Source organism: Mustela nigripes, chromosome 2 (assembly GCF_022355385.1).
Source record: "Mustela nigripes isolate SB6536 chromosome 2, MUSNIG.SB6536, whole genome shotgun sequence".
Classification (NCBI taxonomy): domain Eukaryota; kingdom Metazoa; phylum Chordata; class Mammalia; order Carnivora; family Mustelidae; genus Mustela; species Mustela nigripes.
This window is the reverse complement of record NC_081558.1, coordinates 172955084-172978991: the sequence shown is the minus strand read 5'-3', so window position 1 is coordinate 172978991 and position 23908 is coordinate 172955084. Positions and strand designations below refer to the sequence as shown.

The window sequence follows — 23908 nt, the reverse complement described above, 5'->3', positions numbered from 1 at the left end:
GTTTTGAACAGCCATCCTTAGAATCTTGAGACTGAGAATAAGTAAACTAGACAGCACAGTCTATGAAGATAAGCCTCAAGCCTAAGGATTGTGAAGGAAGAGGCCGTGAGAGGTTATGGGAACATGGGAGTCCCAAGTTGCTCCTGAATATACCAATGACAACACAAGCTGCATGAAGAGAAACAAGAACAGAAGTCTAGAAGACTGAGAGGGGCAGAAAGGCTGAAGTCACTGGTGTGACTACATCAGTCCATCTTTAAGTAACTTATCAACTTTTTCCCTCCCCTCCACCCCAACACAAAAACACAGAAGTACTTTAAGCAGGCAAGTATTAACACATTACTATTACTTCATTATTAAGTTACTGAGACCCTAGAGTATCATGACATAGATAGTAGGTGCAGTGTTAACTAAACAAATAAATTCTTCTACGATTATTCCCATTTTATTGTGTCAACTTTTACTGTTTTTATGGCTATCTCTAAAAATTTTTGAAAGGATTATTCCCATTTTATTGTGTCAACTTTTACTGTCTTTATGGCTATCTCTAAAAATTTTTGAAATGAATCTTTTGCCAAAAAGAATTAAAAGATATTTATTCACATCACTTGATGAGATTAGGAATCATGAAATTAAGATTTTAAAACATGATTCTTAAATTGCCATAAAACTCATGTTCTGAAAATTGAGTTTTAACTTTGGGGGTGGCTTTCAAAGATTCGGTGAAAAGAGATGAACAAAACTATACTTGTCAAAATGGTCAAATATCACCAATTTCATATGGTTCCACCTGAATAGACACAAGAGACAGCTGAAAAACTAATTTTCACATCAAATGAAACAACACAGCTCTATATGTTCCAAAGAAAAAAGTGTTCACAAAAGACCACCTCAGCTGTGCTTGAAATATCAACCACAACACATAGGTAACACCAGGGCTTATGATGCCGGCTCCCCATGCTTCAGGATACTACCAGTGAGGCTGGATGGAACTCAAAGTCGGATAGTAACTTAAGTTTCCACAGTACATATTAAAGACTGGTGTTGGACTGACAGTCACAGACAACTTGGGGTGACAAGAGGGGACGTTGTCCAAAATAAGTATCTCCCAATACAAAAATGTCATGTTGGTCAAAAATTTTAAAACCCTGTGCCCAAACGCTTTGTATGTTTACTTAGCTTTTCTACCTTCCACAAAATGTGCTGAAAGGCAACGAAACGTGAGAAGTGAGGAAGAGGTAGAAAAGTGAGTAAGCAGCAACTGCATAGGCAGTTATCAGCTGCAGAGTAATACTGGCTCTGCTGTAAGTCAGAAGCAGACTTGATTATTTCTGTGCTATAGAACACAAACACTAATAGCCATTATATGACTTTTTAAAAAATCTAGCCACATTAAATAGGACACATAGGATCATAAAACTACTCTAAAAACATGTTTTTAAAACTCTGAAACATAATGGATAAAGAAGCTCTGATTTTATAATGAGGGCAAGGAGTTCCCATATTTTTTGGAAGATAAAACAGAGATACCAGAAAAAGGCATTTTCCAAAGAAACAGAGATCCTCATTCAGAATCCTGTACTTCTTTATCCTGAAATATTGAGATTTAAATCAACTCAGACATGATACACAATTGAGTTTCTTCTCATTTTTTTATTTTTTAAAAAAGACAGATTTAGGATACTGTAAGAAATTACTAAGTTACATTTTTTAAAATCTGTCAAGTGCTACAGTAATGGAATAAGTAAATAAGATTTTTTTAAGTTCAATGTTTATAGACATATTTATAAAAAAATGACTGAATTAGGAGATGTTAAATAATGTTGATACACACCAGGAAGGGATTTAGGCAAGGAAAGGCACATCATTTCACCACAAGAAATAAAGACCATAGTTGGAAGTTAATGACCAGCCAAAGCTTTAGGTCTTGTGGTAGTTTTCCTAGCTCTGGAGGGTCATTATGGTGGAACCTTCTTCATGGTACTGAGCTGGAATAAATAGAAAGGAGTTGGAAAATATTACTCCGTGACCCCAAAGTCATGTTAGAAAGAAAGCACTCTTAATAAGCCTGATGTGTGAGGAGGCAAGGAGCAAAAATCCAAAATGGTTTGGTTGTACTGAAAATCCTACTGACATTAAGGAAGCTTAAAAAAAAAAAAAAAAATACAAAAAAAGGTAAAGTAAAATGAAGTTAATCCTCTTGTCTGGCTGAATTGGAATTCTTGTAGTTATGAAATTAAAATTTCCAGTAAACACTGTATTTTTCACTTCCTTTCTTGCAGACAGACACAGTTTAGTTAAACAGCTGCCGTACTTCACCTTGAATAAAGCTGTATGCCCGTATTTGGGGATAAGGATCTTAGATAATCTCATTTTATATAGCTTAAAATCTTTGAAAATAGCATTAATGCTCTGGCTGACAGGCTATCTACAATGGCAAAGTGACCCTAAGTTCTGACAACGATGAGAGTTTTCTCAGAGACACTGAAGAGTTTCCAGTTCAACAGATATTTACTGAGAAATCTAAAAGACTTCAGTAGATGTGTTTGAGTCAATTTCCCACTATCAGTTTTCTTTCACAAATGTGTGGCAAGTGTCTACCCATTTCTTGCTGTCTGGACTCTGAACCTAGATTAGTTTGTTTAAAAGATGGACTCATTCAGAATAATCCATATAAATTTTAGTGGTATTAAGAAACAACTGTCTGTGTGAATAAATAGAATGGATTTTCAGGATAAAATGGTATATCCACAAAGAAAAAAAATAAATTAAAAACAATGGGGGGGGAGACAAGGAGAATATTAATATTGAAAAATAAAATGGCAATTGCAAAGCAGGCAGCTTCCCACTCATGCCACACGATATGCCTTCATTAAGGTGTACTCTTTCCGGTTGGTATGAGCAGCCCAGATGAAGAGAGCAGAAGCCATGAACTGTAAGGGAGCTGAGACGCAAGCCAGGCAGAAGGACCATCCAAATTCACCAGACACCTTCTCAGGTAGCTCTAGCTTCTGGTGGAGTAGCTTAATTCCAGCAACATAACAACTCACTGAGCCCAGCGTACAGAGACCTTGGAGGAAAACAAAACATAACTAGGTAAGAGCCTCGTAAGAGCTTTTCAGGCAACATGACAGGGCAACAATACGTGAATGTTTAAGAATTATGACTCTGTCTCTATAGAAACAGGAAGAAGATAAAAGGTACGTATAATGACAAGACTCACCGGCAAGGAGATGGAGAATGCCTGTGGCAATGGTGGGGTACAAACTCCGGCAAATGCAAGCACAAAGTCCAATCACAGCCCCAAAGCACATCAAACCTAGACTAACAAACGGTAAAAGGAACTGGCAACGCCAAAGATCTGATTTTGAAAAAGAGAAAAAAAGATATGTTACCACAATTTCAGACAGTTTTTCACAATGGCAATTTCTTTCATGTACTTATTAGACCTTTTCTCAAAAAGTGAGAAAGGAGGGACCCCTGGATGGCACTATTGGTTGAGCATACCACTCTTGGTCTCTGAGCAGGTGGTGATCTCAGGGTCCTGAGAAAGAGCCCAGTCTTGGGCTCAAAGCTCAGTGGAGAGTCTACCTAAGATTCTTTCTCCCTCTGCCCCTCCCCCAACTCATGCTCTCTCCTTCCCAATCTCTCTAAAATAAATTTTAAAATCTTTTTTTAAAAAGTGAGAAGGAATACTTTAATATTGGGGATTCTTCTTTAAAGCACTTTGTTCAAAAAGATGCTACCTGATAAAAGCAAACGGACACTAACAAGTTAGCAGTTACTGAGGGCTCACTGTATCAGGCACTGATGCTTTGTGTATTAATCCTCCCAAAATCCCTATGAAGGATGTACTATTATGATCTCCATTTTATAAATGAGGGAACAGAAGCAAGAGGTATAAATAACTTGTACAGGGTAACATAGTAATCAGTAGAGCCAGCATTTGAAGCAAAACCTTCTGGTTCCACATATAAATGAATCTACATCCTTCTAGGATCTCATGGCAGGATTAAGAAGTAAATGAATGGTGGTTATAAAAGACCTGTTGAAATAATATACATAAAGCACAGAGCAGAGGATCTCAGCATTCAATAAATGGCAGCTTTAATTATCATAATTTCCCTCAACAGGAGAGGAAAGCTGATGGACTTGACATGACTTCCATTTTTACACTATTTTAATTATTAGTAATATCTTAATATCAACTCTAAACCAAATTTGACCTTCTAGGGCTCATTTTACTTTTTGGAACTACATAAAAGTCTTTTCTCCAACTTCCCTTCAAACACATTTAATAATAAACTTCTTCTTATATATCTGCAATACAAAACTGAATACCTTGAATAACACAGTTTAACTATACAGGCTGACATACATGCAAATTTTTAATAGAACAGGACTGTAAATGTATTTTCTCTTCCTTATGACTTTCTTGGTAACATTCTCTTTTCTCTAGCTTACTTTATGTAATAATATAGCATATAATATATATATATTACAAAATATGTCTCAGTTGACCATTCTATGTTATTGGTAAGACTTCTGATCAACTGGAGGCTGTTAGTAGTTATGTTCTGGAGAAGTCAAAAGTTATGTATGGATTTTCGACTATTTGAAGGGATCAGTGCTCTAACCCCTACATTATTCCAGGGTCAAGTCTACTTGCCATATTTATTCAATGCTTCCCCTCATGACATGGTCATTCTATGCACAAGCTCCAGGAAGTCTCTACAGCCTGAATATCAGGTCCAAATATGAAGGCCGTATTTTCTAGGTAGTCTGTCAAAGAACAGAATGCTCCCAATAAATACTTTCATTTGTTTTTGATATCTATATTTCTGTTACTACAGCCTAAGACTGGATTAACATTTTTGGTAGTCCTGACCCTTGACTCATATAGAGCTTGTAGTCAACTTTTTCACATATCCCTATCTGAACCCAAGTAACTGAAATGCTTATCTCAAATACAGGAATTTATTATTTAGCCCTATTTACTCTTTAAAAGGACCAACTAATAACATCTTTTGCGGAGGTCTAGATTCTGTTATCCAATGTATTCATACTTCCAATTTGGTAAGTATGTATCTAACTTTAAAATATGTTATCAACAGAACAGAGTTCACTGGGATATCACTAGAGATCTTATTCCAAACTGATGCAATGGACGGACACATCTTGTTCCAATAATGGAGATCAATGAATGGAAAATTTATTTCCTTCTTCCCCCAACTGTACTGCTGAGATCAGTGTACTCACAGGTCCGAAGTAGATCAATCCCACTATTGTGGTTTCCAGGATCAACAAATTTCTCCATGAACTGCTCATTTAGTGTGAAACTCATGCATTTTGTGACATCAAATGACTCTGCAACATGAATAACAATGACTGCTTGTTGTTTTAATTATAAACATTTAACAAAAATCCCTTTCAGTAATTATTCTCTGAAATAAAAAGTGAAATAAAAGGATGTTCCCAGAGGACAGCAACCTCTTTGGCCTTGAGTGACACACAGGATTCATGGATGCCCAATGAATGCCATTGGTTCTCAGCAGCAGGCTTAAGACACGGACACAGGAAGGGAAGAAAAAAAAAAAAAAGTTGGAGCAGTAAAATGAATGAGAACAGATATGCAAGAAGACTAGGGAAGAAGGAGAAGACAAAGACTTAAATAAATAGGAACTTTGACTGTCTCTGCCAAATCTACCCCCCCCAGATATCTTCCCATCTCAGGTAATGATAATTCCATCCTTCTAGTTCCTCAGACCAGAAACTTTAGTCATTGTTGCCTACATGCATCCCACCAGGAAATTCTAGTGGATCTACCTTCAAAACCCATCTAAAATCCAACCACTGCTTAGTGCTACCACCATGGTCTAAGTCACAGTCATCTCTCCTGAGAATTAGTGCAATAGCTTCCTGGCTTCCACTTTTGTTTACTGCCTGTTTTCAATACATCTGTCTAGGTGACCAGATCATTTCTCCTGCTCAAAACTCAATACTCCACCACACTGAGAGCAAAAACCGAAAGCCTTCATCATGCCTACAGAATCCTGCAAAGTTTGCCCTACTCCCAGAGTAATTTCTGACAGCATTCTCAACTCTCCCTCTCCCCCACCTCCATTCCAGCCCAGTGGCTTCCTTGCTGGTCTTTGACTATTTCAGGAATGTTCCCATCATGAGGCCCTTGCAGTTGTTTCTTCCAACTTTTTTAAGATTCTCCCTGAAGTTTTCCATATAGCTAACTCCTTCACCTACATAGTCTTTACTCAAGTGACATCTTGTTGAAGCCTATCCTGCCTATACTATTGAACATCGTAACTTATGCCTATCAATATCCCCTTCCCTACACATTCCATATCCCTTTATTTTGTTGCATTTTCTCATACAATGCAACATCTTCTAACATACTATATAATTAACTATTGTTTCTATCATTATACTTATTTCTTCAGCTTACTGCCTACATCCCTTATTAGAATGTTAGCTCCCTAGGACCAAAGATATTTATATTCTTCCCTAATGTAATATATGGAATATGGAGGCATTTAATAAATGATTGGTAAGATTCAAACATCAAGTGCTCCTATGCTCATAAGTAGAAATGAAAACTTTACAGTTAATTTCAACCAGTCCCCCCCAACCTCACTCCCCCACCTACTTTCTTTTTTCCATTATATTATCATAACAATTGTCCTTTTGATGTATAATAATTGTTGTGCTGTGATCTGAATACAGTGCTTCCCACTAAGTGGTCAACAGAAGTAGTCATAAATAGAAACAAATTCTAAGTTGTTCCTTAGAGCTCTAAAGTTTCCATTTTAATATCTGGAAATTAAAACTTTTTAATGTTAAGAATGCTTGCTAAATAAATCAGACAATTTCTTATATTTTTTTTTATTTCTGTAATGCGTATTTTTAACCTACAAACTCTTGTCAAGATTGTTATAAAACAGACTCAAATACGCACAGATTTGAATGTAGAGTTGGTCAAATTATATCCTCTAAGATTTACAGGGCAAATGATAATAACTACCAAAACACAGCTAACACAGGAAAAGACTATCAAGTCATATGTGTTAATTTGTTTTGGATACTAACTCTTTTACCAGTTACCAAATATTTAAAGTCTTCCAATGTGCTTTCCCAATTATTTCCTCATGACATATGTGAGATTTATAAAAAGAATTTTACTGAGTAAGTACAAAGATTCAAAATGGATTTCTCAAGATAAGGACAGTTACTTATCCAACCGGTACTGAGTATCACAGTAATTCATAGAAGTTGGGCAAAGAAAGTGGTAGAGAGAGAAGAGACACACAGATTTATTTCTTCAGAGAGAAAAAAACCCACAAACCTGCTTATACATAATTGGGTTATCATCACATCACTTTATTATTGAGTAGGTAAAGTAGACAAAAGTTAAAATAAGAGAAATACCTGTCCTTTCTGGTGGGCTATACCAGTATGTGTTTTGAGGTATAGTGATACACCGCCTCCACAATCCCATTGTGCCATTAAATCGGAAAAGTGCATCATTATAAGTCTTTTCATCTGCCTCATCACTAGCGAAGTCGGCCCAGATGCTTTTGTTCAAATCACTGGAATTTTCTTGAACTGGACTTCGATATTCATACCAGAAGTCTGTGCCAATTGAGGCTGCCATGTAGATGGTGGAAATGAGGCTAAGCACACAAGCAATTACAAATGCTGTAGCAAAACGGTTATCCATTCTGGCATTCAGACTGCTCTGTTTAAAAGTTGGAGAAAGAAGAAAGTTAGACTTCAAGGACATACAGGAAATATTTTGAAAGGAATTATCTCAAAATCACCCTTTATCCTATTCCCCACCCCGTTACCCTTAATGTAATGTATAATCATTAAAGAATAAAAATAAGTAAAGGCAAGCATGTTCTTAATTAAATTCAAAATAAAACTCATTATCATGAAAGTACTTATTGAATGCTCACATACCCAGGATGCTACGGAGACAGAGGTCTTGTTCTCTAGTCTATCACCTGCACACTAAAACAGACAACACTGAAATGGACATACACATTACAGATACAAACAATAGACATGCTCAGAGTCAGCCGTGTACCATACATATATTTATAATTACAGACTGAATTTTTATTGCTTCAGAGCATTAAGTGTTCTGGGTTTGAGTGTGAAAGGGCACAGGAAAAGCAAGCAGAGAAAACTGGCTCCTCCCAGATTCCACTGAGGAGGAAAACCTTCTAAAAACAAGGTTAAGAGTCAGCAGCTATTTGGAAGGCAGAGTTATGTTTGTTAACCCAGACAGAAGGGTTGTTCGGGTGAGCAGAAGAGCAAAGAGAACAGTAACATATAATAATGCTAGATAGCAATCTGCTCCTAGGATCCATCGAAGCTAAGGAAAACTCCCCTACGCCGCCAAATTCTCCACTCCTATCTACTCTCCCCATTCCTTGCACTTTTGAATCTTCTTATCTGCAAACTAAATGATTTCTCCTCGGCCAGAAAGAAAACTGAATTTGGCAAAATAGGAACACTCCCAAGGCGTGGACAGGGCTCAACGGCCGTAGTAAATGGTCGCAGTAAAATGACTCAAGGCGGATCAAGCTGAGTCAAATACTGCAAGTATACACCGTGACCGCACCAAACACCTTACAAAGGCGCACGAAAACAGGCTCGCAAACTGGGGTTGCTGAGTTTGGAAGACAGGAAGTGTGACACAGAAGAGATAGGGCAATTACAGGGATTAACAATAACTCCAGAAGTTGGTTTCGTATTCTTGTTTTTCTAATCCTCTTTCAACCTGGTGCTCTCAAATGACCTTTAAAGGTCCCGGCACCCTGAGTGGCTGTTTGCCAGGCCGGACAACTGGCGCTGTCACCTCGCAGGGCGCACCACCGGGCCGGGGTAGTTCGAGGCCAGCTGGGGCAAGGGCCCTGCAGTCCTGCGCCGCCCGGGCCAGGGGCCCCAGGTACCCAACCAGGCCCCTCTCCAGACCACTCAGCCGAAGGGAAAACCCCGCCGCAGCGAGGCGGCTCAGAACCTGCCGGCCCTGGCCCCGGCGCCTCCCCAGGAGGAGCCCCTCTTCAAACTGCTGGAAACGTCTAACGGCTACGCGACCCCCGCCCAGCGACGCCGACCCCGCTCACTCACCGCCCATCCTCCTGCTCCGCCAGCTTCACCCTCAAGCTCAGACCACAGCACCCTACTCTCCCCGCGCCTTCTCTGACGCACTTCCCTGCAGATCCCGCCCCCTCCATAACTCCCGCGCCTCCGCCTCCGCCTCCACCCGAGGCCGGGCCTAGGCCCGGGGCCGTGGGGGCTTGTGGGAGTTGTAGGAGGGACAGAAGGAAAGCTGCGGGAGGCGGCGGACCGCATTTCTGGCGCCGCGCGCAGTGCATTGTGGGGGGTGTAGTTCGACTCCGGAGCGAAAGACGGTGCTGCGCCAAAGGGATTTGTGGGCTGATGGAATCCTATGTACTATGAAGGAAGGAGCAAAGGTCCTTAAAGTAAGACGACCTGTTTCTGGTCCCGGCTAGTCATTGATTGTGACTTATATAACAGGTTTTCCAGTCCTGTGCTTTCCTGTCACACACCCTACCTCTAAACACGTCAACAACAATGTGAGTATACTTTTGAGATATCAACCTATTTATTTCCTCTCAGAACCTCACTTCCATTGAAGCAGATAGTCTTTCTGGTTTTATATTGCTTAAGTTTAGACTAAGAAGGATGTGACTGGACGGTATCCATGTAGAATGTAATGACAGTGTTTGGGTTTCATATAATTTTTGTTAGTGGCTTTTTTTTTTTTTTTTTGGCAAGTGATACTAATTTTCTATTTATTGTGCTTAAAGTTTCATTTTAAAATCAATTTCAGTTAGTTAACCTATTAAATTATAATAATACTGAGGCTACAAGACATGTCAAAAAGCATGAATTTAAAAAATTGTTTATGTAGTATGGAAAAGACTGAATTTGAGGAACATGGCCTTGAGCAAATGAGGTCACTGACAGCCTCAGAATCCACAGATGGCCATGTGTTCACAGCAGTAACAGAATGACTCTAAGCCTTCAAGTATCACACAGAAATTCATTGATAGAAAACAGAGACATCTTTGCACACGTGTGGATGCATGAACATAGCCTAGGACCAGTAAATGATAGGTTTCTCAACAGAGACCTACAGAGACCACTAGCTCAATGGCTAGAAAAGCTCTCAAATTCTATGCCATCCCCAAATGTCTTGGAATTTAGCTCAAAGTTGATATTAAGTTTTTACCACTCTGACAGTTTGAAGGCATGGTATCTGTTTTTCTGTAGTTCTATGTCTTTTGCCTCAGTTGGCAAACGGATATTCATATCCGGTGCATAAATAAAATAAAGTAATAGCCAAATACATATTCATATATGCCTGGATTTTCATGTAGAATACCTGATCAAAGGAGAACTTTGCCAAGCACCAACTAGAGAAATTGGTGGAAATAACAGGCAAATTATTAAATTTACTAATACAATAGTTACATATTATAAATATATAATAATTACACATTATTAATGTGCAGTTTGACTCCTAAATTCACTCCTGCAGCAGGAAATAATCTTTATCCATTGGCCTTCTTTAGAAATCCCCTACCTCCAGAACTACCTCTGTGATGAAGTCACATGGTAAATAAACCCAGGTAAAAGGGAAGTCTGAAAGAGGAAGAAGACAAGGACATCTTAATTCATAGTCAAGGAAGCTGAGGACAGAGTGAATAACTGACTTATCAAGCTTAAATAGGGTGCACTGACTAGTTTTGTTACATTGGACAACTTAGTTAATCTCTTAAATGTCGATTTCTTTTCTCCAAAATATGAATGTTGAAAATATTCCCTATTCCAATTGACCACAGTGAGGAGTAAATGAAAAAAATGCATATAAAATGTCCAGCCCAGGCCTGTGGCATATATTAAATAATCATTACACTTTAGTATTTGCAAATATCTGTTGAATATCGATAATGTTTGGCTAGGGTCACTATAAACAGCATCTAAAAGCCTCTGATTCCCCTAGAAGCTGGAAGTAAGCCATTTATAGAGGTAGGTGTCCTGCTCTCTTCGGCAGGTTATCGAACCTCTGGACTAACTGCAGTTGACCAGGAAAGACTTGCAACAACCAGATTCCCAGGCTGGGTTCAGAGGATACTTACATCTTCTTGATTCAGGAGGTCGGTGTTTCTCGGGAAACCTGTAAAGGAGGATGCCGCTTGGCATGCATCAAGTCTGCATAATGCATAGAAAACACACAAGACATAGTTCACTTACAATTTAGCATGGACTTGGCCGTGTCTGTGTGTTTGAGGTTGTGACAGTCTTGCCCACTCAGCACAGAGGGCGTGAACTGCCTCATGACACCAGTAGCACTTCTCATTTATCTCTGCATTTTGCATGTTTTCTATTTTGGGTGCTTGCTTGTTGTGTGAGCAAAATCCTTAAAAATTAATGGGTTTAGGGGCACCTGGGTGGCTCAGTGGGTTAAAGCCTCTGCCTTCGGCTCAGGTCATGATCTCAGGGTCCTGGGATCGAGCCCCACATTGGGCACTCTGTTTGGTAGGGCGCCTGCTTCCCCCTCTCTCTCTGCCTGCCTCTCTGCCTACTTGTGATCTGTCTCTGTCAAAAAAATAAATAAAATCTTTAAAACAAAATTAATGGAGTTAAATTCTGCTTCCTTTCCTTACTCTGCTCCTCGGGAAACAGTAGCTGGCCTGACACATTTTCACAAGTGTTAAGGATGATTTAGTGCAACCAAGTACAGATTATGAAATTTAGATTTAAAAATAAACTTGAACTAGATCTCTGGCTTAATTTGTTAATTATGGTTCTAGTTTCACCAGGAAGGTGTTAAGTCCAATAACTGAAAATCTAGATATGCAGGTATTGTAACTTGTGTTACGTGTTTATGTGATGACTCCTTGTGTGAGAATTCCCTTCAATAACAAATTCCCTTATATACTTAAATATTATTTTTAATCACACCTTTTTTAGAAACTGAAAATTATCGTAAGAAAGATATATCTACATTATGTCTTTCTCCTACAATTTTATCCTGGTTGTTTCCTTATAAACTTTGGAATGCAAAAAGAAAAATAGAAATATATGCAAGCTGTGGGTTCCAATCAACAGCCTTCCTCAGGAAATGTCTCAATCTTTGAATTTCCTTGTGCCGATTCACTTTAGGACAATGGCGAAATTAAAGAAAAGGCAGATAGAAAAGTGCATCTAGAATGGCTTTCCTTTTAGCAATTCCTGTCAAATTCTGCACAGAGTAGTGAACTATAGTTGTTTAGATGTTCATGCTTCTGAAGGACAGTGAATGAACCAAATGTACGTGAGAAGTTTAAATCATCCTCTATTTTAATATCATCAACGTGAGTCTTTAGCAAGTGACTCTTTCTGAGTCCCAGTGTTCTCATTCATTAATTGGATATACTGGATGATCAGTAATATCACTTGCAACTCTAAAATTTTCTGATTCATAATTCCAGAAGAAGAATCACGTAACTCCAAAATGGGGTTGTCATAGAGCCACATGTTTAAGTTTCACTAGAAGATTCACGTATCTATACTTCCAGTCTAGACAATGTACGAAAAGACAGAGAGAGTGGGAAATGCAGATGGATAAGGAAAACAAGGAAGTCTCTATGCTTCTGACTAGAAAAGATACAGCAACCCGGCCTTTGCTGTTCCAATGATAAACACGAATCATGGAAAATGGAAGCCGTCTAGGAATTTTGTGAAAAGAAACCATTGGAAATAACTCAAGATTCAAGCATAATTCAATCCAGATCTACAAATATTAATTGGCAGTCTGTCATATGCCAGACATTGTGCTGGATACGGGGAACACCAATGTAAATAAGCACACTTTTTGTGATGCACAACCTAAATCCAGATTAAGTCAACTGTTACAAAGAAGCCTAAAGTGTATGTGCCTAAAATAGGAACAGCACTTTTGTTTATGTCAGTGTAGGGGACCAAAGGAAATAATCTAATAAGTGAAGTGGGGGAAGACCCTGGTAACAGCAAATACATGCCATTTAGTCTGGCATGATATATTACTTTATATTACACAACACTCACTAAGAGACTGTCCAAATAAAAAAATCAGACTCTTAGAAGATAAACAGATCTCTTAAACTGGTCTGTTTAAATGCTTATACCCTTTATGATACTCAAGTAAGAAACGGACAAGAGAATGTTTCAAACGAATGTATGATCACTCTGACCAATAAGATCAAGGAAAAACAAGGGGCGCCTGGGTGGCTCAGTGGGTTAAGCCGCTGCCTTCGGCTCAGGTCATGATCTCAGAGTCCTGGGATCGAGTCCCGCATCGGGCTCTCTGCTCAGCGGAGAGCCTGCTTCCCTCTCTCTCTCTGCCTGCCTCTCCATCTACTTGTGATTTCTCTCTGTCAAATAAATAAATAAAATCTTTAAAAAAAAAAAAAAAAAAAAAAAAAAAGATCAAGGAAAAACAAATACTTTGCTTCATAATCTTTGTCACTTATTCAGGAACAAATCAGTAGAACGTATGCATAGAGATTTCTTTCTGCTATTCTCTTTGCTCTATAATCTGATTAATCCCTACCTAATATGTGGGGAAAAGCAGAAGTAATATGCAATAATGCCAGTTATGGTTGGCTGTACTCACACAAAACCTTTAGCTGACTTGTGAAGCACAGTCTGCAAGTAACCACTAAAGGCTGTGTGACAGATAATATATTCCCTTGAGCAGGTATCTCAGTGAACAACACCTTGCTCTTTCCCCATCTTCAACACTTAACCCAATTCTGCATGTATCTCAGGAATTGAAATGCAAAACAGGGAGGGCCCAGAAGTCTAAGTTAATTCTGAAAATTTTGTGAGAACCAGACTGGAAAACTGCTAAGAAGTTCATGTTTAGGGGCACCTGGGTGGCTCAGAGGGTTAAGCCTCTGCCTTCGGCTTGGGTCATGATCTCGGGGTCCTGGGATCGAGCCCCGCATTGGGCTCTCTGCTCAGCAAGAAGCCTGCTTCCCCCCCCCCTTCTGCCTGCCTCTCTGCCTACTTGTGATGTCTCTCTCTTTGTGTCAAATAAATAAATAAAATCTTTTTTAAAAAGTTCATTTTTTATTTATATTCAATTAGCCACTATATAATACATCATTCATGTCATATATAGAGTTCAATAACTCATCAGTCACATATAACACCCAGTGCTCATCCCATCATGTACCCCCCTTAATGCCCATCACCCGATTACCCCATCCCTCCCACTAGAAGTTCAAATTTAGAGGTTATTTGAAGAAAAGCCAAAATAATAATGAAGCATAACATATAAAGTTGGTTAAGATATATAAATTAGAGCACTGATTCTAAACTTTATTGTAAGAATCACCTTGGAGGCTTATTAAATATAATGTGTTGGAGTCCACGCCAAATGATTCTGACTCAGTAGATCTGAGACAGGGTTCAGAAAGCTGCAATTTGGGAGTCACCCCTGGTGATTCTAATGGGGGAAATGTGGCCTAGCATCCACTAGTTCAAAACAGTGGCTTTGAGAATCCAAAAAACACTTCAGTTGGTTATTCTTATGCTAGAAACAATGCAGAGATAATGGATGGTCTCTCCCTTCAAGGGGCTCATGATCAGCTTAGGAGGTCAGACATCAAAACAATTAACCATGTGAAAATGAGGTAATAAGAACTTAATAAGCAGTATTGTAAAAGTTCTTAAAGAACACAAAGGTGGAAGCAATTATTCCTGCCAGGAATGGAAAACATAATATGTAAAGTTGAATATAAAGTATATCTATGTACTTGTATGTAAAATAAGGAAGGTTACACATTTTTTTCTGGAAAAACAATTATTAAAAGTGAGCATGTGTGTTGTCATTCAGTTATTAATATTTACATCTTACTCTTTTTTTTTAAATCTTTTTTTTTTTTAATCATCACCTTGTTCTTGCTGCCTTTTCATAGGCTTATAATATCCAGTGTTGTTTCTGAGTTTTGGTCTTGTCTACTTGGTTATTTGTTGTTAGTATCCTCATGTTTATTTCAAAAAACAAAAATTCTAAATTCTAAAATGACCGTTGCACTAAGCTTATTTAGAACGATGACTTCCCCTACTTTATCTAGTTGGCTTTTATTGTGGGTTCTGTCTTATAATAGCTTTGCACTCGGAGTTATTAAAAGCCCAGGACTATGCTATTTGTTCCGTTTTTGCCTAAAACACTTAATCTGTTTTCCGACTTGGGTCCCAGGATAGTTTTGATACATGGTAGATACTCTCGCATTGCAACATTCTACCATTAACTATCATATTCCAAAGTAACTGTATTTATGATAAAGCAAAACATTTGGTCTACAGCTGCTTCAAAGTTAGTGAAGAAGTCAGATTTATTTGAGATAGTTTACACCAAACCAACAACTTTTGAATGCTGAAAGAAAATTTAAGGCTGACAGAATAAATATAGGCCAGACGTTTTCCTCCAGAGTATGAGCGTAAACTTTTTTCCATTTTATAACACATTTTTGCGGAATTCTGGAGACATGAGAAAAATAGATATAGATACAGAGAGACATATATAGATGTAGTGTTTCAATATTCTATGTTTACCCCATCAATCCTTGTCAAGTAAATATTGTCCTACTTCAAACTATTTGACAAAATGAATTTATTCTATTAAATATGTAAGACTTACTCAGTGGGAAAGATTTCTATCCCAGAAATGTCAAAGCATTAATTAGTTTCTCTCATCTGCAGCCTATACTTAGAGAAGGATACGCCCCCCTGAACAACACAGAGCTGGCAGGGACACAAAAGGAGGCAGAGCCAAGTCATAAATCAAATTCCAAGTGACTTTCTGGGACGGCCCCCAGATCAGGGGAGCCCTCATCCTTCCCTGCCCTACACACACTCACACATCTGAGACTGGGGTAACATTAGAACACATCAGGAAAAAGAGCAAAATCACTCTTTTCAATATATTAATTATGGGATAAATAAAAATTCAGTAGAAAGGACTTACATGCTTATCAATGGTGTTTTTAGCCACTGGCATACATTTTTCTATGCAATAGTAATATCAACCTGAAACTGGAAATTTGGCAATAAAATGAGGTGGAGGGAAAGAGAAAAGGAAAGAGCCTTGAGCTACGTTGGCCAGTAAAAATTGTAAGTGAATGGAGTCAGTTTCAGAATTTATATTTCACCATAGTTTTCCATGTAGAAAAAGGAATACATGAGAGAAAAATAGGATAGGATCCTTCTGATGTTAGCCTGTTTCTCAAGTGTTTTGAAGGAACCCCAAATCTTTCTTTTATCATCCCTGTACCAGCAACTCTTTTATAATGTCACTTACTAGAGGTCTGTCTCTCGCTAGGTCAGTAATCCCCAATGTGAAGCTCACTGATGTGTGAGCTTTTTTTTAAAAAAGTCATAGTTCAAGAGCTAAAAAATCACTGCTACAAGGTGTGAAGAAGAGAAGATCAGAGGGGACCTAGAGTCTGCTGAAGGGTAACTATTTGAAGATTAGTAGAGAGCAAGTCTCCTAGTCAAGGATTTTAAATCTAATAAAAGGAACTTCATTGGTTAAATTACAATAGCAGATAAGAGTGTAAAAATTGCAATTTTTAAACCTGTGCCTGTCAGCTACATAACTAACAAAAATGCCTACAGTTGAACCAAAGGAATACATACTTGCTAGTTATACTGGACCATGAAACCCAGAGTTTTCCTAATTAATTCAAATAAACTAGCATTTCCAAAGCACCTATGATGTGTAAGGTACTGTGTTAAAATTTTTACATGTTATAACAACAACAGCACAAGACATATTCCCAGTTTCTGGAGGACTTTTTAAACTTACTGAACAAACAGTATTAATTATGCATGATCCAAAAGAGCCAAATAAGTGTAAAGAATCCCATACCCTAATTGGAATCATTATGTTTGCTGCAGATGTGGATGTATATGATTAAGGGAATTATTAATTCACTCTTTCTGCAGTGAAAGACTATTTTCCTCGCTTCGACGTAATTAAAAGGAGGATCTTTGTCACCGTCAAAAATCTAAAAGAAAGTATCTTGTATGTGTAACAGTTAGATCAAAAAGATTGTCAGTGTCAGAAAAGCAAAGGATATGTTTAAAGTAGGTAGGGGGAAAACAGCTAATGTGTTTTTTTAATATCTGGATTTAGAGAAAAAAAACAATATCTTCAAGACAAAAGTCAAAAAGCACCCCAGTCTCCAGGGCAAATGCAAATAAAGAAAACCACAACCACAACCACCAAACACCAATCAGGGTGGTGTTCCTTGTAGGCCCTTTCTGAGGATTGGTAGAAACTGCATTTTTTTCATCTCTGTTTTTATGCTTGTCCCAAGATCTTTTAAGGGGTGGGGTGGTGCGGGTGGTGGGGAAGAGGCAGCCAGTAGATAAAAGAAGCCACCTGTGATTTTGAAAATGTATACAAAAACTTCCTAGATGAAGAAATACCAGATTTGGCAGCCGATCTTTAGCAATGGACCCAGAAGCAACCTCAGTTTATTTGGATTATTTCTACGCTACCAGCAAAAATCCTGATCTTGAGGACACCCACTCCCATGTTCCTTATACATCGATCTTCCTTCCAGTCTTTTACACAGCTGTGTTCCTGACTGGAGCATTGGGGAACCTCATCCTCATGAGCGCCTTGCATTTCAAACGGGGCAGCCGAAGACTGATTGACATCTTCATCATCAACCTGGCCGTGTCTGACTTCATTTTTCTTGTCACATTGCCTCTCTGGGTGGATAAAGAAGCTTCTTTAGGACTGTGGAGGACAGGCTCCTTCCTGTGCAAAGGCAGCTCCTACATGATCTCAGTCAACATGCACTGCAGTGTCTTCTTGCTCACATGCATGAGTGTTGACCGCTACCTGGCCATCGTGTGCCCAGCCATATCCAGGAAATTCAGAAGGAGAGACTGTGCCTATGGAGTCTGTGCCAGCGTCTGGTTTATCTCCTGCCTGTTGGGTTTGCCTACTCTTCTGTCCAGGGAACTCACCCTGATTGATGGTAAGCCATACTGTGCAGAGAAGAGGGCTACATCCATGAAACTGACTTGGGCCCTGGTGGCCTTAATTTTTACCTTCTTCGTCCCTTTGGTAAGCATTGTCACCTGCTACTGTTGCATAACAAGGAAGCTGTGTGCGCATTACCAACAGGCGGGGAAACATAACAGAAAGCTGCGGAAATCCATAAAGATCATCTTTATTGTCGTGGCAGCCTTTGTCTTCTCCTGGCTGCCCTTCAATACTTTTAAGCTCCTGGCCATTGTCTCTGGGCTGCAGCAAGAAGTCTACTTTTCATCAGCTTTTCTCCAGCTGGGCATGGAGGTGAGTGGGCCTCTGGCATTTGCCAACAGCTGCATCAACCCTTTCATTTACTATATCTTTGACAGCTACATCCGCCGGGCCATCGTGCACTGCCTGTGCCCTTGCGTGAAGAACTATGACTTTGGGAGCAGTACAGAGACATCAGATAGTCACCTCACTAAGGTTCTCTCCAATATCATTCATGCAGAGGATTTTGCCAGAAAAAGGAAGAGGTCTGTATCACTCTAAAAGTGACTGTGACATTTCAATCTCTGTTCATAGACTGGAGAGTTAATTGGTGTCAGCAACAAAGAAAGAGGAAAAGTATTGCTGATACTATTCATAGTGCTTCATAAATACAAGAAGAGTTTATTTTTAAAGAGACGACTGAAAAGTCCCTGTGTTCATGGGTATGATTGTGTCATATGCTGGTTTGGGGTTTGAGTTTTGTGTTTTTGCTTTTATTTTTGTTTTTTTGTTTTGGCTGACTGGACTTCTTTGTTTTTAATCAAGTTCACAAGGCAAATACAACTCCTATGGTCCTTGAACTCTGACAGAAAGGTTCTGCTTGGATCAGTTCCTTTCTTCATGATTGCTTGTGTAACGTTCAGGACTTTTCCTCTCTCAAGAACCGTGATGCCTTGATCCACACCACCCTTCACACTGGGCTCCAATTGGACTACATCTGAATGATTCTGCCCACTTTCATCTAGTGAGAAAAGTGGTAACAATGCAGATAGCAAAAATTATACCTGTGCCCTGTAATTAATTGTTACTGAGTAATAAATTAAGAGTCTGGCCTTAATCTTTACAAGTTTGTATAGTGATTCTTCACTGTTTTCCAATGTTATCTTTCACCTTTTGCCATTCACAATAACTTAGGACTGGCAAAAAATTCATGGGGGAAAAAACATTCTGTATTGTGTTTATGAATCAGGACTTATTTTATCACATGCTCTTCTAGAATATCTTAACAAGGGAGCATCAGGCAAAGTTTAACCTTTGTTTTCCTTGTAAGGTATATTGGTAAAAATATATCTCATTATGATGGTATAGTAACTATTTTTCAATAGAGTTTTACTATGTTCTTTGTTTTCATTGACTTCATAAATTAGGATATGACTTTGCTTTAATTACATGTTTTTAATTACCCAGTTATTTAGTTATCAAATGAAAATGTTACTGCTAATATAATTGGAGATCATCAAATGCTTAGCTACAGCATCATGTGGATTATCATTTTGTCTTTTAATTAAAAATATTAGTGCTACACATTCCCTATGGCATCATTTGTGTAGTGTATATAATTTTTTGACTTGATTCAGTAATATAGTAAGATAGGATGCTCTGTATTCAGCTGAAGTTAAAAATCCATAATGAAGATACTACTGGTATTTCATATATATACACATTTTTCCAAGCCTGGAGACTTTCCTGAACTCTTTCACCTAAGAAACATTAGGTCTACTTGTACCTGCACTCCTTTTAAAGACTTTGAAGTTAAAAACATGTAATTAGCAGCAACCACAAAAGACTTTACTGCAGAAAACATACTATTGTAAACATCTTTTGATTCAAGAGAAAATGGGTTATGTTTTGACCTTCAGTGGTGACTCAAATGAATTACTATGTACCTCTAAATATTAGGTTTGAATATCAGAGAAAGCTTAGAATCTTTTCAGGGATCAAGTAATTCAAGTTCATCCTATGTATCTTTCACATTAAGAGAAATCTCAAATATTGGGCATATTCTTATAATCTGTTTGGAAGTTGAAAGTATAGTTTTTGGTTTTATAAATCAGTTAATTTGTTAATTTCTCTTAAACTTTTATCAAATAAAAATATTATTTCCTTATATGTGTATTCTATCTTATATTAATTTCTATCAACACATTACTATTAATAATGATATTATAGCAGCCTTTTAATACTTTTTCATAAATATAGAAAAAAAGGACTATAAATCATAAGAAAGAAGTTTTCTTGGAAAACTTTAAAACTGAATTCAAAACAATTAAATATATCTCCAAATGTTAAACAGAAACAAAATACAGAAGGTAGAAGACATCTGCTTTTTAAAAACAAATCAGCAAAAGCACTATTACCAATCAGGAAAATAAGTGTCCTTGAGAAATGCTACTTTAAAAAAAATAGCTCAATCAATCAGGTAAAGTGTTAGGAAAAGAAAAAAAAATGGGTTATTAGAAATGTTGGGTCACTGAACAAATCATTTTAATCTTTCATATCTAAGGGTAGTTGGTAATATCTAAGTCTATAGAATTCTCAAGGACATTATAAGACTCATAAATATAAAGGTTTTTTTAAATCTTGAGTTAAAAATTATTATATAAAGCTAGTGGGTTTTCTAAAGTGTTGCTTTAAATTTTTCAAACTAAAAGCTTTCCTGGATGCCTCAGTTGGTTGAGTGTCTGCCTTCGGCTCAGGTCATGATCTAGGGGTCCTGGGATCAAGTCCAGGTTGGGCTTCCTGCTCAGAGGGGAGTCCTCTTCTCCCTCTGCCCCCTCTTACCCATCCCCATGTCCCCTGCTCCTGTGTGCACTCTCTCTCTTTCTCAAATAAATAAATAAAATCTTAAAAATAAAATTAAATAAAATTTCCAAACTGGAATATCAAGTGACAATCACTCTCATTTAACAAAGATTAAGAATCTGCCTTACTTCTGTTTCATCCCTTTAGTTTTTTCTGGGAATATATAAAATAACATTGAAGAAAAGTGTATTATTGTACTTCTTAACATCTTAAGTAGATATGCTAATTTTGTATATTAGAAAATCTTGCGTATTGTATATTCATAATGTTCCAATGATGGAAGGAGAAATGGACATAATTTTACAGATAGAATAACTCTGATAGTAAAAAGTTTGAAACTTGATTAAGTTGGTGTGTCATACATGAATTCCTCTAGTAGGAAATGTAATTTACATTATAAGAGCATTAAAAGGTTTATTATAAATTATATGGCTATAATTTATAAATCATTATAAATCATATATTATAAAATACATGGTTGTAATTTATATTTTAAATTACATGTATCTCATTTTAGAGATTTTTAAACCATAATATTTCCACATTTTAATACAAATTTATTTATATGCATATATACATACAGATACATGTAGAAACATAACTTGTCAAGATTTTTATGATCTCGAATTACTCTGAGAACTACTTGGTATTAATTTCACATCATTATTAAAACAAATCATTACACATTGCCATGAATTTTTCTAGAAAGTTAATCTGACAGCCTAACAATTGTGCCTTGCCAGTTATATCTAAAGTTAGAAAAACAAAACAAACCTTAAGAGTAAATATATAAGGAAATCACTGCAGAGTAATCTTATTTATTGTCATTTGTCTAAGTGGTCCAAATCCAGGACTTTAACAACAAATATAAAAGCACAGTCATCTCCCAAGCATTTCTCAAGCAATTTTTCTTGAACTTACCACAGAAAAGCTCTCCAAGAAAGTCTGCATGAGATGTCATCAAATAACTTATAATTAATTTTAAAATCAACGTACGGAAGGCGCACACAGTCACAAGCACGCATTTACTCCATTTGGGCCATAGTGAGAAACCAACCAACCTGATGCTTCTGGAAGTCCCATGATTTGTGCACTGTAACAAGTCAAAATCACCTCTGAGTGAGACTAACGCTAGTGAGAGTAACAGTCTTAAAGGAAATCTATGTGCGTGACTGAAGGTGGAATATTACTAGGGGTCACAGTTAGTTTTTAAATAGATGCAGAAATGTACAGGATGGTGGTGAGCTGAGTGAAAGAACTCTTCTATGATTCATCTCGACTCCTTCAATCATTCTCTATACCCCCTGGCAATCTCAAAAGTGAGAAATGACTTGTCAGCCGTGCGTGCCACAATGAACAGTAAGCATCAGTTTTCCTGCAGAGTTCATTCAGAGAAGTTAAGCCATATTAAAATAATAACAAATATTCCTGCAAAAGAGCCACTGGTATAGCCAGGGAGCGAGATGATGGCATTCAGTACCATACAGAAGTGCCAGGAAAAAAAACTGGAGGATAATTCCAACCATCCGAATATCCGTAAACAGTTACTTGATTTTGCCTTCCACAGAGATTGGTATGGATAGGACTGTCTGTTGCAAATGCTGCGTCTTGTTTTAAATTCTTTCCTTTGAGTCAACATTCTTTGTTTTTATCAAGTCTATGAGTAAACAGTTATGACTAGCCTTTACGTAAGTGTACAGGGAAAAACTGTAGTACTGGTTACCTGATTGTACACTGCAGATACAAAAATCCACCCGAGAATGAGCTAACTTATCGCTTCTTTGTCTTTGTCATCTGCTTAGTAGAGTTACATTTCTGAAGTATAAAAATGGGAATTGCATCCTAAGACTGCATCATGCAACACTGAAAAGAAAACAAACAAATCTACTTTTAAATATCCAATGTGTCAAATTGTTTTTGAAGTGAAGGCTTTTATGACGAGTTAATTCACAGTAAAACATAAACTCACATGAAATGTCTATTTACTAATCTCAAAGTGGGGGGAAGTATTCTGTTAGTTGACTGATCTTATTAAATTAAAAAGTTCTTCGTTTAAGTATGTGAGTAACAACTTTATAATATCCAAAGGTAACTTTTAAATTATGGTGGAACTTTTTTAAGTTGACTATATGTGATTAAGTTAAATTATAGTTAACTTGGGCAAGTCGCTGATTTAGAGAATTTATGATACAATGTTCATAATATTTTTATAATGCTCTACAGACCTAGTAAAAGATATCAATTTGATATCATTCAGAGACTTTCTTATTTGTTACTTGATATACTAAGCTAGTTTCCTATCACTGCCATGTTAATAAGAGTTAGGCTTCATATATGAGTACTTCGTATGTCAACGCTGATGGGACAAGACATTTTTATCTGCTGGCCCCTATGAGTTCTGATTGGAAAGATTTCACTTCCGTATTACCATTAGTTCAAAATGAAATATAAACGGTTCTCCCTGCTAGAATACTTTATGATCTATACTGTATAAATTCACTCTTCCATTTGCTCTTAATTATATACAAGACAGAAGACATAAATATTCTCGTGGTATTCTTAGATCAAATAAAATGTTACGCATCAAACAATATGTGACTAAAGACTATTTTTAATTTTTAAAAAATTTCCTGTGGGAGAGTCTTCAACAAGCAACTTTGCTCTTTTCCTTTTCGGAGAAAATCATTTAAGAAATTTGTATTACAAAACTTTTACAAATCTCTAAATTTACAAATTCTAGAATAGCATACCATTTACTTTATATAAATTTAAGACAGTGTAAACTATTTAGAGCTATGGTATGATGTGTAAAAAATTAAGCAGAATTGAAAGGTCAATTCTGCACGTTTGACCTCACCCACCGGGTCATTTATTGCTCATCACATCGTAGGTCAGTGGTTTAAATTTATGCCTTTTATGCCATAGACTTGTGGAGTTCCTTGAAAATAGTCAATAACTCAAAAATTACACTGTTCTTGCAGTGTC

The 23908-nt window shown here is 37.4% G+C and overlaps 2 protein-coding genes across 7 annotated transcripts; one reads left to right on the top strand and one right to left on the bottom strand.

Moving 5' to 3' along the window:
- Positions 1–1633: 1633 nt before the first annotated feature.
- Positions 1634–9270, bottom strand: CLDND1 (claudin domain containing 1). Of its 4 annotated transcripts, none has more exons than XM_059392118.1 (6): positions 9151–9270; positions 7975–8025; positions 7441–7750; positions 5260–5367; positions 3224–3361; positions 1634–3070 (listed from the first exon to the last, which is right to left on the bottom strand). In XM_059392118.1, exons 3-6 carry the CDS (start codon positions 7730–7732, stop codon positions 2850–2852), a joined length of 759 nt encoding a protein of 252 aa, XP_059248101.1. In that variant the 5' UTR covers positions 7733–7750; positions 7975–8025; positions 9151–9270; the 3' UTR covers positions 1634–2849. The 4 variants fall into 4 exon arrangements, with proteins under 4 accessions (XP_059248101.1, XP_059248100.1, XP_059248098.1 ...); XM_059392117.1 differs by having other exon boundaries at positions 7975–8040; positions 9151–9240; XM_059392115.1 differs by having other exon boundaries at positions 7975–8018; positions 9151–9214.
- Positions 9271–9410: 140 nt separating this feature from the next.
- On the top strand, positions 9411–20230 carry GPR15 (G protein-coupled receptor 15). 3 transcript variants are annotated; one of them, XR_009402202.1, is made up of 2 exons: positions 9411–9620; positions 11105–11691. XR_009402202.1 is itself a non-coding variant. In XM_059388153.1 (2 exons), the coding sequence occupies exon 2, from the start codon at positions 17702–17704 to the stop codon at positions 18620–18622; it is 921 nt and encodes a 306-aa protein (XP_059244136.1). In that variant the 5' UTR covers positions 9411–9620; positions 17652–17701; the 3' UTR covers positions 18623–20230. The 3 variants fall into 3 exon arrangements, 2 of the variants coding, with proteins under 2 accessions (XP_059244136.1, XP_059244135.1); XM_059388153.1 differs by lacking the exon at positions 11105–11691 and adding an exon at positions 17652–20230; XM_059388152.1 differs by lacking the exon at positions 11105–11691 and adding an exon at positions 17503–20230.
- Positions 20231–23908: the final 3678 nt, after the last annotated feature.

What these genes read in the sequence shown, in the direction of transcription:
- GPR15 (XM_059388152.1), top strand. Translation starts at nt 17,540, where the DNA reads ATGGACCCAGAAGCAACCTCAGTTTATTTGGATTATTTCTACGCTACC.
- CLDND1 (XM_059392115.1), bottom strand. An exon ending in TAGCCCACCAGAAAGGACAG is followed by an intron (nt 5,368 to 7,440) that starts GTATTTCTCTTA and finishes TTCATGTTGCAG; the next exon opens with AGTCATTTGATGTCACAAAA. An exon ending in GATTGATCTACTTCGGACCT is followed by an intron (nt 3,362 to 5,259) that starts GTGAGTACACTG and finishes TTTCAAAATCAG; the next exon opens with ATCTTTGGCGTTGCCAGTTC.